The 19,509-nt window shown below is 40.1% G+C and overlaps 1 protein-coding gene across 2 annotated transcripts in view; it reads right to left on the bottom strand.

Annotated features, from left to right (window-relative positions):
* KAT6A (lysine acetyltransferase 6A) overlaps positions 1–19,509 on the bottom strand; it is a 117,786-nt gene that overhangs the window by 58,673 nt on the left and 39,604 nt on the right. For both annotated transcript variants that reach the window (XM_056116910.1, XM_056116911.1), the window contains exon 3: positions 594–702. In XM_056116910.1, the coding sequence (XP_055972885.1) occupies positions 594–702 (109 nt within the window). The remainder of the gene's footprint in view (positions 1–593; positions 703–19,509) is intronic.

The raw sequence follows: 19,509 nt of genomic DNA, 5'->3' as shown, positions 1-19,509 counted from the left end.
TAAGTTTCTATCAAGAAAAAAATCTGTTATCATCCCAGTTCTATTTATGAATCCTAAGACATAAATCAAGAAAGATATGCAACAATTATTAAAAAAATAACAAAAACTTCAAATTGCTGTGATTTGACAATTGTTCAAAAATGAAATATAAAAGTTGAAGGGAGTCTGTTTTTTTCTAATTAAAAAAATGACTTAAAACCTGATTTAAATTATTTGAATAAAACATTACAGGTATACACTTAAACCCTACCCTTATCTAGAAGCTCACCAACCTTCGTTAACATCATAATCAAATTAAAAGATTTTTATAAGGATTAAGCATACAAACTTAAGCATCAAAAGGTCTTTCTGTAGGGCCAGAAAAAAAAAATACAGAAATTAAGGTACTTGCCTTGCGTATGGTCAACCCTGATCAAATACCTAGCACTGCAGATGGTCCCCTTAGCACCGCCATGAGTGATCCTTCAGCACAGAGCCAGGAGTCAAGCTTTGAACACGGCTGAATGTGGATGTGCCCATGCCCCCAACACCAGAAAAAGGTAATTTTCCTTGTGCCTGGTAACCTTTCAGAGGAAATATAGGATATCACATACCACTGTTGCCACAGTCTGCACAGGAGATGAGTTCCTCTGGCTTCTTTTCTCGGTTTTGTTCTTTTGTACCAAGACAGAAACTACAAATGGGAATAGGTTCAGCAACCGGCTGTAAAGAAATAATACAATTCATTCAGATAACAGTACTTTCTCCTTTTACTATTAACACAAAAATATTAACGTTTTAATTCCTGTGAGGTTACACATAGCTTTAGGATTGTTTCACTTTCCTAAATTTAAAACCAAATAGTAACCTTTAACAAAGACTTCTGGTACAAATGATACTTGCAGTGACAATTTTGATCAAAGAAGTCATATCCCAAATATATGGAGTCAATTAGAAACTATATGATGCAGAATGGATTAAACAAAGAAAATCCTTGGCATATTTTTTTGAGGTGCTTCCCAAGCAATATTCAAGGGAACCCAAGGGGACTGACCACTCGTGCCCCAACGACGAGGACAGTTCACTGCTCAAACCCAATATTGCTAGGGGCAATCAGGGTGAGTACGGTAGTATCAGGATCCTTTAATATCTGAGCTATCTCCCTAGCCCAAGTGCCTAAATTTTTAAATATGCAATTGATGAGGCTGGAGCAACAGTACGGTAGATAGGGGGGGTGTGCCTTGTAGGCGGCTAACCAAGGTTTAATCCCTAGCATTCCATCTGGTCTCCTGAGCCTGCCAGGATTGATCCCTGAGCTCAGAGCCAAGAGTAAGTCCTGAGCATTGCCAGGAGTGACCCCAAACACAAAATAAACAAAAATGCAATTGAGGGCCAAAGAAACAGTATAGGAGTTTAGATGCAACTGACTTTACATGCAACTGACTTCAGTTCAATCCCACGAAGCACTGCCAGTAATAATCCCTAAAAACAGAGCCAGGAGTAGCCCTGAGACTGACTGGTGTGCCCCCAAAACAAAACAAAAATTTTTTTTCAACTGAATAAAATGAAAGAAGCTTCATTATTGGCCCTTAAAATTCATGATATAAAGATGAGTGGTAAAATGCATATAAATAAGTGCACATAAGTACTATAAGAGAGCAACAATAAATGTTCTCTCCAGGTGGGTGAGATAAATTCCAATTATGATTGCAGAAGAAGAACTAAGACTTAAATTTAGAGATCCAATAAATAATAATAGTTAATATCAGGTTTAAACTTCTCAGAAATTCTCCCAAACAATTTCTATGAGGCAAACATTATTCTACACCTGAAGAATACAAAGACATCTCTAAAAAGAAAACTGATTAATATAGCTGCAAAAATCCTCAATAAAGTACTAGCAAACCAAATCCAACAATACAAAAGAAAGATCATATATCATGACCAAGTAAAATTTGTCCTAGGAATGTAAGGGTAGTTTAGTATATACACACATCAGTGCAATATTGCAGCTGTTTCTATGCTAGACAGTTTTGGGAGTAGGTGTGAGATGCTGGGCCTTTTGGCAGAAAGGGGTATACGCCTATCCACATTCCAAGCAGGCCCTTGAGTTCTCTGCCCAGACCAATCTACCTGGGACAATTCAGCAACATCATGTTCTTTTCAAGATTAGTTGTAGAGCAGGGCCTTTTCTATGCTGAAAGATGGTGGATGTGGATGGGAGCGGTTGGGTCTTCTGGTGGCAGAGGTTTTAGGAGGAATCTGCCGACTTCCATTCTGAGAAGGTCCCAGAGTTCTCAGCCCAGAGACCAGTTCACCAGGGACATTTTAGCTGCTCGACTTTGTTTTTGAGATTAGTTGTGGAGCAAGGACATTTCTATGCCTTCGTTCTCCAACTTTAAATTATACTCTAAAGTTATATCAATGAAGATGGTGTGGCACTGGAATAAGACAGACTCTCAGACCAATGGAATAGAAATAAGAGCCCAGAAACAGATCCTCAGGCATAAGGACAAAAGAGTTGAGTATGAAGTGGTGCTAAGAAAACCTCTTCAACAAATGGTGCTTAAAACTGGTTAACCACAAGTAAAACACTATCTTACATCTTGTACACAAGTCAACTCAAAGTGGATTACCTCAATATTAGACCTGGATTCAGAAGCTGTATTTCCCCCAAAGGGGCAACAGGACAAATGAGACACTGTAAGGAAAAAGGCTGAGAAACACTGCTTATAGACAAATTGGCTGCCTGGTTACTCAGAGCTGTAGAGTTTAACTTAATTTTTTAGGTACTTAACAAATGATTCCAGTCTTAAGACTACACAAAACACTTTGCTAGTTATTCCCCCAAATAACAACTGATACTTGATACTCTGGTGTCCATGGTATAAAAAAGAAGCTGGTAGGGTGCATGTGTTGTATGCACAATCAACCCAACACAACATATGGTCGAGCACCACCAGGAGTAATCCCTGAGTGCAGAGGCAGAAGCTGAGCACTACTGGGTGTGGCACAAAAAAAAAAGGAAAAAAAAAGGGAAAAATTAAAGAAAGGTTTAATTAGTAACTAACAAAAGCTAAGAAATTTCCTCTAATAGCACTCCGAATAGTATATCATGATTTGTTTTTTATTATGTCTTAGTATATTGCTGAGCATAAACAATTATAACTCCAGATTACTTTCACTGCCAAAATATTAAAGAGAATGAAAATCAGTGAGTAGGGACTAAAACAATGAGTTCATGGTAAGATTCAAACATAAGAGATATTTTTCAAATAAAACATTATAAATTACGTCCCATTATCCTGTATTACAAGGATAAAATAACAATTTGTGAAGAGATGTCATTATAATTATGTATTGTCATATAATCACAGTTCCCAGAGCTGTACAAACTTAGTCTTTTAAAGGTAAACATGTTCTTATAGTTAAACAAGAAAAAAAAAAAGCCTTTATAACAAGTATCGTTTACACACTTTAAACACATCAGACAAAGTGAACCTATTAAATCAGAACATGTCACTGCACTGCCCCAAACCCATATCCAGTCTACCGCTTTCATCTCAGAACACCACAAGGTCTCTGTATTTTGCAGTCCACTTACCAACACCACTATCACCACCAATTACATCTCTTACCTCATCTCCAGTTGCTCTCTGCCTCGTTATAATCTACTCTAACTTTTTCGTTTGCTTCTGCTTTGTAAGTCAGGTTTTTTAGTTACATAACCTTTACATTTATTTGCCAGAACCCTTCGACAGACTTTTCCAATTTTTCAAATCTCTACTCAAAGTCAACTACCTTCTCTGTTATGCTTTCTTTGATCATTTCACTTAATGTTTCAGTAGACATCAACCCAAATAATTAAGGTCTTTCTTTCTTGGTTTTCCTTTTTACTAATTAATTATCATACGTATACATAGTTTATTATTTGTGCTCCAACTCAATGTGAACTATGTGTCTACTACTAAGAACCAGTTCTCATATATAGTTGGCATTCACTAAGTATTACTAAATATGCTAACTAAATTACTCTCTAGAACCAGAACTAAAAATAAATGGCATCTTAGAATCATGAGTTGGTATGAGTCTAATAAAGGTAAAGGTAAAGGCCCTCCCGCTGATCATCGATTTGCTCGAGCTGGCCCAGTAACGTCTCCATTGGAGACTTTGTTGTTACTGTGTTTGGCATATCAAATACGTCACGGGGAGCTTGCCAGGCTCTGCCGTGCAGGCGAGATACTCTCAGTAGCTTGCCGGGCTCTCCGAGAGGGGCGGAGGAATCGAACTTGGGTCGGCCAGTTGGCTGCATGCAAGGCAAACGCCCTACCACTGTGCTATCGCTCCAGCCTATGAGTCTACTAAAGCCATGCAAACACAATATTATTAATATTTATTAATATACAAATGTTTGGGCTGGAGCAATAGCACAGTGGGTAGGGCGTTTCCCTTGCACATAGCCAACATGGCCAACCCGAGTTCGATTCCTCCACCCCTCTCAGAGAGCCTGGCAAGCTGCCGAGAGTATCTAGGCCGCTCCGCAAAGCCTGGCAAGCTTCCCGTGACATATTCATGACATATTCGGATATGCCAAACACAGAAACAACAAAGTCTCACAATGGAGATGTTACTGGGCCTGCTTGAGCAAATAATGAAGAATGGGAGAACAGTGACAGTGACAGTGACAAATGTTTACAAAGTAAACTCATAAAGTAACTTCATAGTCTCAGTAACAGATTGCTGCCACATTCCATTCAATTTCTCAAAAGCAGGATGAGATCTGTGGCAGGAGAGCAGGAGGGAGGCATATAATTTGTACCTTACTGAACCCTTTGTTGTGGTAACACCATGCCGAGACGTCCATTATAATCACCAGGTGGCAGCATTGAGGCAAAAACAAAGTTGATGCTCCAATAAAGTAGTTTCACAACATGAGTTGGGGAATTAATTTAAAAACTGGAACAGTAAATATTCTTGCTCAATGATCTCTACTACCATAGGTTTATACCATGAAAGAATATAATTTTTGGGCATTATCATCTAGGAAATCTTAAAGATAATGGTATTTCCTAGAGATTGAGATATCATCTGAGATACTCATTATCATCTTGAAGTCCAATTTTCATCCCTCCCAAAGATGTCTTTTAATTTTTTTGGGCCACACCCAAGAGTACTCAAGGCTCAATCCCAGTTCTGTATTCAGGGAACCACATGCGGTACCAAAAATCAAACCCAGGCTGGCTGTGCAAAACAACTTTAAGTGCCTTACCCACTGAACTATCTCTCCAGTCCATCTTTAATTTTTTAAGGCTATTATCTATTTGTAATTGCTCTCAATTTCATAATGCTCAAAGGAACTCTAATCGTTTTTAATTGTCTATCTTTTTAAAACATGGACAGACAAAACTGTTGTGTACAGTGAAAGACATTCTAAGGGCCAGAATATACAGGGAATGCTTAAGGAATCTGCCTTAAACCGGCAACCCAGGTTTGATTCCTAGCTGCGCCCAGGACTGCAAAGAGTAATCCCTGAGTGACCACATCCACCACAGATGTAGTCCAAACCCACTCACCTCCATTCCCTAAAAAGCAGTTACAAAGGAAATTACTGCTTAATATGTAGAGTTTGGGATGATGAAAATGTCCTAAAGATAGTAGTGCTGACTTCAGAACAATATACTATGAGAATATACTTATGTCACTAAATTTTACACCAAAAATGTTTAAAATAGCCATTTTTGCTATATAGAATCTTAGAACAAAAAGATTAAGCAGTATAGATTTTTCCTGTTTTCAAAAGTATTAAGTATTTGGTCAAATACTCATGCAGTGAGAATCAACTTGGTCCTCATTTTGAAAACCTGTCTCTATTACTGTTACTATGGAACTCCCTCTATTATAAGAAACTTAAGAGCAATGATTAGACTTAAGGAGTTTTGTTTTGTTTGTAGGGCCACAACTGGAAATCTGAAGGTGCTCAGGGCTCTGAGCTTGGGGTTTACAGAGCTCAGGGAACCATACAGGGCACTGGAGATTAAATCCACGTTGACCATATACAAGGCAATCACCCTACCCACTCTCGTCCGCTTGATAAAGACCTTTAACCACCTACAAAATGAAAAAAGGGGCAAGAGAGAACAAAAGTCTGGATGCATACATAACATGCTCAGGGTGCTACATTCAATCACCAGCAATGCAGTACTGCCTCCTGATCATTGCTGGCCCTGGAAATACTCCAGCACCACTGGGAAGGTAACCCAACCGAAAAAGAAATTATTAATTACTAACAACAAATTATGGTTAATGAATTTTAGCAACACTTTATTCCTTACCTTGGTTATCTTTTATTATTAAGTTTTGGGGCCATATTCTGCAATGGCTTTACTCCTGGCTCTATACTCAGGGCTAACCTAACCGTAACTCCTGGAGAGTTGGGAGACCATATAGGGTGCCAGGTATCAAACCCAGGTCAGCTGTGCATGCAAGGCATCACCCTACCCACTGAACTACTGCTCCAGCCCCTACTTTGGTTACCTTCTGATTTAGTTATAATAAAGAAGTGCTCATCCTTACTAATTTTTGTGTAAGGCTCAAGTTTAGTAATTAAAAACTACCAAACAAGTACTATGTAGTTTTAACTAAAACCTCTTTCCGACCACCATGTACTGATCAGTTCTTGACTTGTAAAAACAATCATAAGCACCTCTCAATCTCTCCACCTAACTTTACCTCCTTTGGAGTGGCTGAGGGGTGCACAACCAGCGGTACTCCAGGGTTCGGGGACCATATGCCAGGATTAAATCTGGTCAGCCATGTGCAAGGCCAGAGGCCTGCCCAATTATCTCTCCCTTCACTACCTTTAAACTTACAAAGTTTCAAGTAACAGTCTTGTCTACCAAATTGATTGGAGGGTGGCGGGGGGAATGATGCTCCAGGGTCTGAGGCAACTTCCAGCAATTCTGAGTGCGTAGAAAAGGTTGACATTTCAGTGTTTAGGCTGGGGGTACTCAGAGACAACTAAATTTATACTCAACAGTTTCCGGAAGTTATATGTTGTCAGGGATCAAACACAGGACCTCACACATGCTAGGCGTATGATTTAACACTTTGAATCATATCCCAGGCCCTTCATTTAGAATTCTGTTAGTGGTACCAAAGCTTTTATGTTGCCACTTTCTTCTCCCACAATTATAATTTATTTAACTGCAAATTAACTTTAAGTGTGTATTTATTTTACAAAACTTAAAACTTAAGTACTTCTCAGTTGAGATATTATTTATTATGTTATCTAATGCCAAAACACTCTATTATAACCAAAATACAAAGCGAGTCTATAGAATGGGAAAGGATATTCGCCGAATACACATCCGACAAGGTATTGATATCAAGGATATACAAGGTACTGGTTGAATTCCACAAGAAGAAAACATCCAACTCCATCAAAAAATGGGGCGACAAGATGAACAGAAACTTTCTCAAAGAAGAAATCCGAATGGCTAAAATGCACATGAGATAATGCTCTACATCATTAATCATCAGGGAGATGCAGATCAAAACAACAATGAGATATCATTTCACACCACAGAGACTGGCCCACATCCAAAAGAACAAAACCAACCAGTGCTGCCACCGTTTTGGCGAGAAAGGGACCCTCCTTCACTGCTGGTGGGAATGCCAACTGGTTCAGCCCTTTTGGAAAACAGTATGGACGATTCTCAAAAAATTAGAAATTGAGCTCCCATTTGACCCAGCAATACCACTCCTGGGAATATATCCCAGAGAGGCAAAAAAGTATAGTCGAAGTGACATCTGCACTTGTTTATTTCAGCCAGCTCTTTACAATAGCCAGAATCTGGAAAAAACCTGAGTGCCCGAGAACAGATGACTGGTTAAAGAAGCTTTGGTACATTTACACAATGGAGTACTACGTAGCTGTTAGAAAAGATGAAGTCATGAAATTGACATACAAGTGGTACTACATGGAAAGTATCATGTTAAGTGAAATGACTCAGAAAGAGAGGGACAGACATAGAAAGATTGCATTCATCTGGGGAACATAAAGTAACAAAATAGGAGACTAACACCCAAGAGTGGCCAAGATTAGTACCAGGAATTTTGCTCCGTGGCTTGGAGGCCAGCCACACATGCTAGTGGAAAAGGGAGCTCAGATAGAGAACGGAGCACCAAATAAAGGGTGTTGGGAGGATCCTCCCAGGATGGGAGAAACATGCTGAAAGTAGACTATAGACCAAACATGATTGCCACTCATTGCCTCTTTTGCAAACCACAACACCCAAAAGGAGAGAGAGAACAAAAGGGAATGCCCTGCCACAGAGACAGGGTGAGATGGGGGGGGTGGGGGGTGGGAGGGATACTGGGACCCGTGATGGAGGGATACTGGGACCCGTGATGGTGGAAAATGGGCACTGGTGGAGGCCTGGGTACTTGATCATTGTATAACTGAAACCCAAGCACAAAAATTTGTAAGTCTACGACTGTACCTCATGGTGTTTCACTAATAAAAATTTAAAAATAAAAAGGTAAAGGTAAAGGTAAAGGCCCTCCCATTGTTCGTCGATTTGCTAGAGCGGGCCCAGTAACGTCTCCATTGGAGACTTTGTTGTTACTGTGTCTGGCATATCAAATATGTCAAAACACTCTATTATACAAAATAATCTAAAAGAATAGCTTTATTACACATAATACCCACAGGACAAAGGGAAGTAAATTTCAGCTTTAAAAAATAGAAGATTGGAGGGCCAGAAAGACAGCCCGTAGAGCATTTGCCTAGCATGCAGCCAATCCACTTTTAATTCCCAGCACCATATATGCCCCCTGCCAAGAGTGAACATTTGCCTAGCATGCAGCCAATCCACTTTTGATCTCTGGTACCATTTATGGTTCTCAGAGCACTCTTCAGAATAGAGCCAAGAGAAAGCCCTGAGCACTGCTGTGTATGAACCAAAATCAAAGGAAAGTAGAAAATTGAATGGTTCTTAGGCATGGCCAAGTGAGGGAAAGAAAAATGATTTTTAATGACTACAAAGAAGAAACCAAATCTTGCTACATTTTCAAATTACTATCCAAAGCATAAGAAGTCTGATTACTAACATTTGTTGATCACTACAGTGGAACAAAAATTTGAGAAGACCACACAACACAATTTCTAAAAGGGCTTTTAGAATTCTTTCTTCTTGAATAGGGGCGGGGTATCACAAGAGCTCTGTTCAGGGGCCATTCCAAAAGGTGCTCAGAGGGACATGTGGGGTCAGGCTCAATACCAGGCCTCAAGCATGCATTCTCTCCACTGAGTTCTTTCTCCAGGCCTTCAAAACTCCTTAAGATGTCAATAAATAGGAAACAAAATCCACTGAGGTCAGTAAGTAAGTAGGGCACTAGTTGTGCACATAGGCAACCCAGATCAACACAGAGCTGGCCTAGCAAAAACATATGAGTTATTTGTCCATTTATTCACAATAAGGAAACAGGATAACCTAACGAGTTTACTTCAGGAAATTAATTATTTTGGGGGGAAGGCATTTATACTTGTTAGAAAAAAAAAGTTTTCTTCCAGCAAGGGACATTCTTTCAGTTTACAAGTTTTTCAATGGCTCCATTAACAAGCTTTGATGAACTCTGCTCCTCCTGAAAACTTTCATTAGTTCAGAATTGAAATTTTCTTCATTGGTTTGTCCTACTTTGGACAAACTTGCAGGCTATCGAATGCAGCCTGCCCACAGGGCAGAGTCTGGCAAACTCCCTGTGGCGTACCAAATATGCCAAATACCAGTAACAATGATGGGTCTCATTCTCCTAAAGAGCCTTGAATATAATCTCAGGGCTAGGATGAAAGAGACGTTACTGGGGCCTGCTCGAGGCAATCGACGAATAACAGGTTTTCCTAGAACAGCAATTCTAGAGAAGCCGAAATCACCCTTCACCTCGCAACTCACCTCAATAAGTGTTCTACACACAATAAGCACCAAGCAAGCATGTTGAAATGAAAATACAACAAAATCATGCTTAGTGCCAAATAGGTTAATCTGTTACTCAAAGCCTGTTACTCCTTCCAGATTTAGTAATCTTTGGGAGAACTATACTTGAAACAGATTTAATAGATTAAATCTCTTTAAATATTTTAGTATTTAAATATTAAACATTGTTTAAAATAGGGACAACACCTAGAACTTCTTGTAAGGGCCACCAGAGCTACATCCAGCTGAACCAGGGAGGATGTAGGTGGAGGAACACAGAGTGAGGGACTGAACTTGGCGCCGCACATAAGCTAGGCATGTGCACCACCACTAGAACTTTCTCTCTGATTATTAATAAAAGTTAAGGGTAATCTTTCCTCAAAAGTATATAAGTGCAATATGAAAACAAACCAAAAAGTAAGCCTAAGGGAAATACAGTATGCAATTATGAAAGACATACAATAATAAGACAATATGAACGACCTGAGTCCACATTCCATCATTTACAGTCTACAGTAAGACAACCTTGTATTTTAATCAGTTCACATTAGCCAACAAAACTTAAATGGGGCTTATAAGTTGAATTCACTATTGTTATCATGTACTAGAGATTATTATGAAAGAAAATAAAAGATAATTAGATCAGAAATGATCAATTTCAATTTATACTTTTCTATATAAAAATGAAATGTTTACATAAGACAATTATCTGCCAAGATACTGTAACAACTTTTTATCTATTTCCTAATCAAAAATGATATCCAAAGTGATGCTGGTAATTTACTTAATTTAAATTCTATGCTAAGAAACTAAAGATTTGTTTTTCACATATTCACCAAATATTTTAAAGCTCCATTTCCTGTTGTCAGTACAATATCAATTTTTTCTTCATATATATACAATATCATCAGTTATTAACACTTCTGCTTTCCTGTATTCTCTTTTTTCTGTTTTGGCTTCTTTTCTATAGGTATGACTCTTCCCCTATTCAGAGTCATATTATTCTAACAGTCTTCTACAAGATTCCCTTTAGTCTTTTTTTTCCCCCTGCAAAATCAGTAAAACATTACTGGGGGGAAAGGGCATACTCGGTGATGCTCAAGGATTACAGCCAGCTTTGTGCAATTCCTGGAGGTGTTCAGCGGGGTTAAGTGGTGCCAGGGATCAAGCCCGGTCCTCCTGCATGCAAAGCATGCATTTAACTTTGAGATACCTCTTGAGGCCAAACATTTTATATTTATCCTGTTCATTGCTTGACTCAAAACTTAAACAACATATCCCAAAAGCCAACTTCTATAGACTGATATTTAATTCCCTCCACTATAATCCCTCCGCTTTTCTTACATAATCTTCCTCTATTCCCAATTTTTACTTCTCGGAGACCCTATTATATTCTCTCCAGATTATTTTCCTTTGTATCTGAAAACCTGTATACCTTAGATTTTAAGAGAACTTAGAAAGAGGTATAACGACTCCAGCTCAGTAGAACTTAAAAGTAAAATACTGGTGTTGCCCCCCATGAGCGGCTCTCCAGTACGACCATGGCATCAGAGGCAAACGGACTTAATCCAGAGCCCAGGGGCTTGCGGCAGAAATGTGAATGGACTATGTGTTAAACTGTGGCGCCATGCACCCGCAGGAGGGAAAGGGTGTCTCTTCCACCTTTCCCCGCACCCCCCCCCCCCCCCCGCAGCACCGGAGGCCCCTGCCTTATTGCTTATTGGAAAGCCAGGTATGAGCCAGCGGTGACAGGGCATCTGCAGCCTTATGGGAAGGGGGGCAGAACCGGCTCGTCCTTCACGCTCAACAGAAGTCATGAGTTGCCCCCACGAGAGGCTCTCAGGCACGGCCATGGCACCAGGTGCACAGAAACCAATCTCGTAATTATATCAGAAATCCAAAATCACGGGGCTGCAATAGCGACCGTGAAACATCATATGGTTTTCATAACCACTAATAGAAAACAAATTATTTCACAACGCCTTTTCAGCAGTTCTGATTGTTGGGGGGAAATTCCAAACAATAATGGTGCACCTTTTGTCGAAATAATGAATGCAATCAAAGTAGAGAGAGAGTTAAGTAAAAATCATCTGCCTCACAGGCTTCGGGAGGGGTGGGGGGCTATATTGGGTTCTTGATGAGAGTTAAGTAAAAATCATCTGCCTCACAGGCATCAGGAGGGGTGGGGAGCTCTATTGGGGTTCTTGGTGATGAAAAATAATTACTGGTGAGGAGAGGGGTGTTTGATCATTGTATGATTGAGACTTAAGCCTGAAAGCTTTGTAACTTTTCTCACGGTGATTCAATAAATAAATTTAAAAAAAAAAGTAAAATGCTTCTGCCAGTAATGGCATCACTTTAGCCAAGCTAATAAAAATTCTTTGGTATACTCATGGTGTCTCACTAATAAAAATTTAAAAATTAAAAAAAAATAACTCTTTGGTATAAAAATGATACAAAATGCCTCTCTTACAAATTACTGTGAGGTTTGTAAACTAGTAAGACAAAACTGTTCTGCCCCAGAAGTTCAAAAAGTACTGAGTCAAAAAATGTGGAGAATGCCCAAAATATGACTCAATGGTTTAAGGAACTTGTCCAGCCAGCACACTGTCTTGAGTTCAAATCATGATGCCACATACAGTTGCTGAGATGATTCTAGAAATCATGCTGTTAGTAATTCCCAGTGAGAAAAGACTCCACAAATGGCTCAGTGATATAGAAAGCACCCAGGACAAAGTCCTGAGTTAACCCTAATATGCCTAGAATGCGCCTTGGAAATCCTGTACACCATTAAGTCTAGGTCCCTAGTGCGGAAAAAAGGGAGAATGAAAAAGGTTGAAAAGTGGACAAAGAGGTTGCCTATTAACAAATCTATCTCTACAATCAAAGAGAACAAAGGGCTTTTAAAAGCTGTGTAATAACCAGTTCTCAATTTTTTCCACTAGAATAAGTGATAGTGGGTGCAGGTATATACATAGGGGCATGAAGCTGGCTGTACCACAAAAACCTGCACAATACTGTAAACCACTAGTAAATCAATAAACTTTAACTTAAAAAATTGTACTTCTGGGGCAAAGAGACAGTATGTCATCAGTAGCCATGCCCTGATACAGGTTCAATTTCCAGCACAAGGTCCGCCCACAAGCACTTCTGGATGTAGCCCCAGAAGTCCCTGAGCACTACCAGTGTGGTCCTGTAAGCCCACAGCACCACCTGAGTGGCTCTGGTACTATAGCAGAGCATGTCTGAAACTTTTCATTGATTGAACTGTCAGCCTGGTTAGGCCAAGAATCGCTGGTGGGGTGCCTAAGCTTTCAGAGCGCTGCTTGGAAAACCACTCTCCCCACCAAGAAAAATCATATTACTATGCTATAATGAAAATCTTGATACCCATGGTTTATATAAAAATATAGTATTTTTATATTAGCCAGTTTTTTAGTAATTAAAAAAAGTGGGGGGCTTAAAATGGGTTCTCCATAAAGCAGAAGAGAATGCACCCAAGGGAAATGACGAAGGCCTCAGAAACCTAATCAGAAACAACCATAATAATGCAAGTCCCTGCACATTTCTAAAGAGTCCTTTTATAACTGAAATGGTACGGGTTAAGTTTTAAGGTTGCACATATCAGTTGCCTAGCATTAAAAAAAAAAAGTCAACAAGTGTAGATTTTACCGTAAGAAGTTCAATTCTATCCTTCACTATACAACCTTACCCCACTTTGGGGGGCAGGCAAGCCAAAGGTGCTTAAGTCCAGCATTTCTGGGGGCCACAGGACTGTATCCTGTATGCTTCAGGGAAGGCAATCATTGCCAAGGGATCAAACCCAGCATCTCAGACATGCAAGGTATGTATTCTACTACTTAAGCCATATTCCTGCCCCTAATTTGCTTTATTGTTAAATTTATTTCAATATTAACAACCCAAATCAACATCTTTCTAATGACTACGTATTATTATATTTTACTACATGTTGTAATATAATTCAACCAATCCCATACTGGTCAACATTTTAATTACTTATTATATTCAATACTATAGTCAAACATCCTTGTACATAAATGTTTGCTCACTTTTTAGATTCGCTCCTTAGGATATATTTTTTGACTGGAACTGCTGGGTCAGAGCCAGAGATAAGATCCAGTGAGAGAGGGCTTGCCTAACAGGCATGAGCTCCTGTCTTGACAACCAGATCCACAATAACAAAACTTATGGGAAGGAGGAGGAGAGGGAATCCTGATGGATCTAAAGTAGCACATCTCTAAGAATGTTACTTTTCTATGATACATACTGCCCAAATGAAGCTTTCAAAGTTGTACTGCTACCGTGTGCCAGTAATGAAGTGTCTCTAAATTCCAAGCTCAGCCTTACCTTTGTGATGCTGTCTGTGCTCACAATGTACATTTCATTTCTACTCTGTCACCTGCATTCCAGTCAGGTTCAACAGGGAGGATACTAAAAGGTAAAGATGATGAAAGTATGGCCTTACTCTAATCTTGTTTTGTTTCTGCTAGGACCCCAGCCTCAGTCACCAGCACTCTTCCAATTCTCACCAGCAACCTCATCAGCTCCCTCCGAAGTAACAATGGCAAGGCAGTGCATCCTCCTGAGAGATCTGCATTCCAAGTTGGTAGGGACCTCCCCAGACTCTGCAAAGTAACTAGGCAGTATGACTTCCTCGTGTATCTGAATCCCAATTCCATAGTCCCCTTCCTCTAAACTTCTACTTTCTAAGCATTCAAATCTCTGTGTTCCCAACCCTGAAGAAGACAGCTGCCTCAGGAAGTTATCTCTGTTATCACTTCACTGCTCCAATTTTGTGTTTTGATTCTCTAACAGTGAATTCCCCATCCTACCTACTCTTAAGGCTTCTATTTTCCTGATTCAAATGTTATATAAGAGCAACCTAAACCAGCATATCTAGCTTCAGTCCAATGGTATGAACCAGGTTTTATATGTTGAAGTAATAATCCTTAATTTGCTAGTATGCAGAAATAGGGCTTTCAAGCAGGTAATTAACTAAATGAGGTCACAGGGTGGGGTCTCAATCCCCTAACTAGTGAGTTATAAAATGACACCAGCGGTATGCAAGTAGAGAAAAGGTCATGTGAAACAGAGCAAATAAGGTAGTCAAAAAGTGGTAAAGAGTCAGGGTTCCCTCAGGTATATCAGTTAATCCTCAATAAAGGAGCAACAATATGAAGTGGAGCAAGGAAAGCCTCTTCAAAAAGTGGTGCTGGGAAAATGCACAAAAGTCTGATAAAAATAGATTAGAGCCCTGATATCAAACATGAATCTATAGGTACACAAAGGAAAACAAAGGCAGAACTCTCCAAGTCATTGAAGCTACAGGCCATCTTGGAGAATGAAACACCATTGACCAAGCAAGGTGAAGTAAAGATAAACAAATGGAATTACATTAAACTAAGATGCTTCTGCACCTCAAAGGAAATGATGACCAGGATAAAAAGACCTTGCACAGAATGGGAAGAATTACTTACCTAACGCCCACCTGAGAAGGGGTTAATATCAAAGATATATAAGGCACTGTAGAACTTTATAAGAAAAAGATCCAAACCCATCAAAAAGTGGGGATAAGAGATACAAATGAAGAAACACAAATGGCCAAAAGACACATGAAAAATGCTCTACATTACTAATCATCAAGAAAATGCAAATCAAAACAATAATGAGATATCACCTTATACCACAGAGACTGGCACACATCAAAAAGAATAAGACCAACCAAAGAAGTGGCACAGATTCGGGGAGAAAGGGACTCTCATTTACTGCTGGTGAAATGCTGACTGGTCTGCTCCAGTCTCACAGTTGATAAGAAAAATGAAGTCACAGAATTTGCTTATACACGAATGGACATGGAGAGTATGATGCTGAATAAAATGAGTCAGAGGGAGAAGGACAGACAGAATGATTACACTCATTTGCAGGATATTTTAAAAAAAAATAGTATGAGAATAATGTCCAGAGACAGCAGAAACAAGGGCCAGGTGGATAGGTCCATGGTAGGAAGCTTATTACAAGTAGTGGCGAAGTGCAGTTAGGACAGAAAAGGGACCACTATGACAATGATTATTGGAAATGATCACTCTGCACAAGAACTGAGTGCTGGAAGGAAGTAAAGTGATATAAATGATAACCTTTCAATAACAGTAGTGCAAACCACAGTGCCTTCAAGGGGTGTGCGGGGGAGCGGGAGGGGGAAAGAGAAAGAAGTGTCTGCCAGAGTCAGGCTGGGGGTGGGACAAACTAGGGATACTGGTGGTGGGAAATGGACACTGGTGAAGGAATGGGTGTTGGAACATTGTATGATTGAAACCCAATCATGAACAATTATGTAACTGTATCTCAAGGTGATTCAATTGAAAAAAAGGTGAAGAGGCAGGAGAAACCAACTGTTAGCAACATGATCTTGGACTTCAAGTCTCTAAGAAGTGTTACAAACAAGTTTCTACTTTTTAAGCCATTCAGTCAGACTGTTGCATTCTGTGATGGAAGTCCTACACAGTCAGATGGGGAAACCGCTTCAAAAAATCTACATCTTAAGTGTTATCTCCACACTACTATTTATTATTATGAGGACTCTGGATTAGATGATAGTGTAACAAGAGAGAAGAAAAGTAGCTCCCCACTGCTCCAATCTACATACAATCTAGTTATAAAAACAGAACATACACATTAAAAATGCATCACAAATACATGATATAAAGAACAAATGCAATGAAACTATTAAAAGCATCCACATAGATGTATTCAAAAATAGCTTTCCTAAACTGTAACAAGTGTAAATTTTTAAAAAGCCCTCATCTATTTTTTAAGCAGTCATATAAAAGCTTTAATGAATAGCCAAATTATCTATTTGTGGACTACACCCAGCAGTACTCAGGGCTCACTCCTGGCTCTGCTCAGGGATTAAACTGGTGGTGCTTGGGGGACCATATATAGTACTAGGAATTTTGAAGTTGGACACGTACATTGCACGTGCCTTACTACTCTACTATCTCTCCTGAACCCAAACCACCTTTTCAGATGTAGAAAGCAGTCTCACCAGACTTTAGAAAATGTAAAGCTATTTAGAAAATTAAAAGTTTTAGTTTTTTATCCCCTCTAAAACTCACAGGCAAATAAAAAATACTTTGAGTCTAGATACTCAACTTTATCAGCATCATGAAAATAGGAAGCCCAAACCTAGCAGTTTTCAGCAGAAACATGAATGGACTATGATTAAGCTACAATGTGTGCTCCCCCAGGAGGGGTCTGTCTCTTCTGCTCCCCCCACCACGCCCGCCAGCCCGTGTTTCCATCTCCCTCCAGCCCCTGTGGCATTGTAGCCGCTACCTCAGAGCTTACCAGGTATGAGCCGGTGGTGACGGGGCAACTGCCTCATGGGATGGGGGAGTGGAACCGGCATGTCCTTCCCACCCCACTGAGACCACGAGTTGCCCCCCCCCCCCCCCCACGAGCGGCTCTCCAGCACGGCCATCGTCCCAGAGGCACAAGGACCTAATTCAGAACCCAGCAGCTTTTGCCAGAAATGTGAATGGACTATGCATTAAGCTATTAAGTCCCCCGGGAGGGAAAGGGTGTCTTCCGCCTCCCCCAGCACAGTGGCCACAGTCTCAGAGCTTACTGGACAGCGAGGTATGAGCAGGCGGTGACGGGGCAACTGCAGTCTCATGGGATGGGGCAGCCGAACGGCCACATCCTTCCCACCTCACCTAGAACACCAATTGTCCCCCCACAAGCGGCTCTCTGGCACTGCCATGGACCCAGAGGCACACAAACCAATCTCGGAACTATGTGGCTTTTGGCAGAAATCCCTCCAGACTTAATTAGCAAAATATCAGAAATCCAAAATTGCACAGTCACTATTGCGGCCGTGTGACATCATTCATATATATGTCTTCATAACCAGCAATAGAAAACAAATTACTTCATGATGCCTTTTCAGCAGGTCTCATTGTTGGGATAAAATTCCAAATAATGGTGCATCTTTTGTAGAAATAATGAATGTAATCAAAGTAGAGAGAGAGTTAAGTGGAAATCATCTGCCTCACAGGCATGGAGAGGCGTAGGATGGGAGCTATACTTGGGTTCTTGGTGGTGGAAAATATGCACTGGTGAAGAGATGGGTGTTTGATCATTGTATGACCGAGACTTAAACCTGAAAGCTTTGTAACTGTTCTCATGGTGATTCAGTAAATAATTTTTTTTGGCTTTTTGGGTCACACTCAGGAATCACTCCTGCCGGTGCTCAGGGGACCATATGGGATGCTGGGAATCGAACCCGGGTTGCCCGCGTGCAAGGCAAATGCCCTACCTGCTGTGCTTTCACTCCAACCCCCTCAATAAATAATTTTTTTTAAAAAAAGAAAAAAAATAGGAAGCCCAAATTTCAAAATTTAGCAATAGCTGGATATAACAGAAAGCAAATAAAAGTAATCACTTCTGTTCCAGAAATTATTTTCAATACTGAGCAACAATTTAAAAATCAGTAGTTTTCTGTTTTCAAAGTTCTTTGGAACTCCTCCTTCCTATATTAGAAAAGACTTTTTAAAGCAATCTAACAACTTCAGATAGTACCTTTTCTTCTCTATACTACAAAAATATGCACATATACTAAAGTCAGTATTATAAGTTACAATTTCTGACTTAAATATATTTCATTTTATATTATCTCCGTAACAATATAAATAAAGCCTTACAGGTTTATATAAACATAAAAAAAAGCCCCACTCCATCCCCCACTCTGTTTATCTGTGTAACTGCCTTTGGGCTGGAGCGATAGTACAGTGAGGTAGGGCGTTTGCCTTGCACGTGGTCGACCTGGGTTTGATTCCTTTGCCACTCTCGCAGAGCCCAGAAAGCTACCCAGAGTATCCCACCCGCACAGCAAAGGCCAGCATGCTCCACGTGGCGTATTCAATATGCCAAGAACTGTTAACAAGTCTCTCACAAGGGAGACGTTACTGGTGCCCACTGGAGCAAATCAGTGAACAACAACAACAGGACAGTACAGAGCAGTACTACATGTTTAACAAATTTAAGCCTGAGGATAGCAGCTCTTCAAAAGAAAAGACAGTGTACTGAGGGTAGAGAATATAGTGACGTAATGCTCAACAAGGAAAGCCCTGACAAGTACAGACTTTACCCACACAATAAGAGATCAGGATAGCAATGCCAGCTTGGTTTCATGCTGCAAAATGTTGGCAGACATTCAATTCCTTCTGCTGCTTTCCTGGCCAGCACATTCATCTATGTAACGTCACCAGATCAAGGGAGGGAGTGAGGTTGAGAAAAGGGGAAGTGGAAAAAAACTATATTACAGGCTGCCAGCCCTTCCGCACACATTGTTACTATACAAAAGATGTTTAGAAAGCCAATGTGATGCCCAGACCTAAATCTCTTCTCCCCACTCCAGCCCCACTCTGTGTTTATCTGTGTAACTGCCTTTGGAAAGAAGGAAGTTTATGACTCTCTGAGAAAACTAATCTTCTAAAAAAATAATAATAAAACAAAAAAACTAAAAACTTGATCTGGT

This window comes from Sorex fumeus, unplaced genomic scaffold (genome assembly GCF_029834395.1).
Source record: "Sorex fumeus unplaced genomic scaffold, SorFum_2.1 ptg000033l, whole genome shotgun sequence".
Classification (NCBI taxonomy): domain Eukaryota; kingdom Metazoa; phylum Chordata; class Mammalia; order Eulipotyphla; family Soricidae; genus Sorex; species Sorex fumeus.
This window is presented reverse-complemented; position numbering and strand designations above follow the sequence as displayed.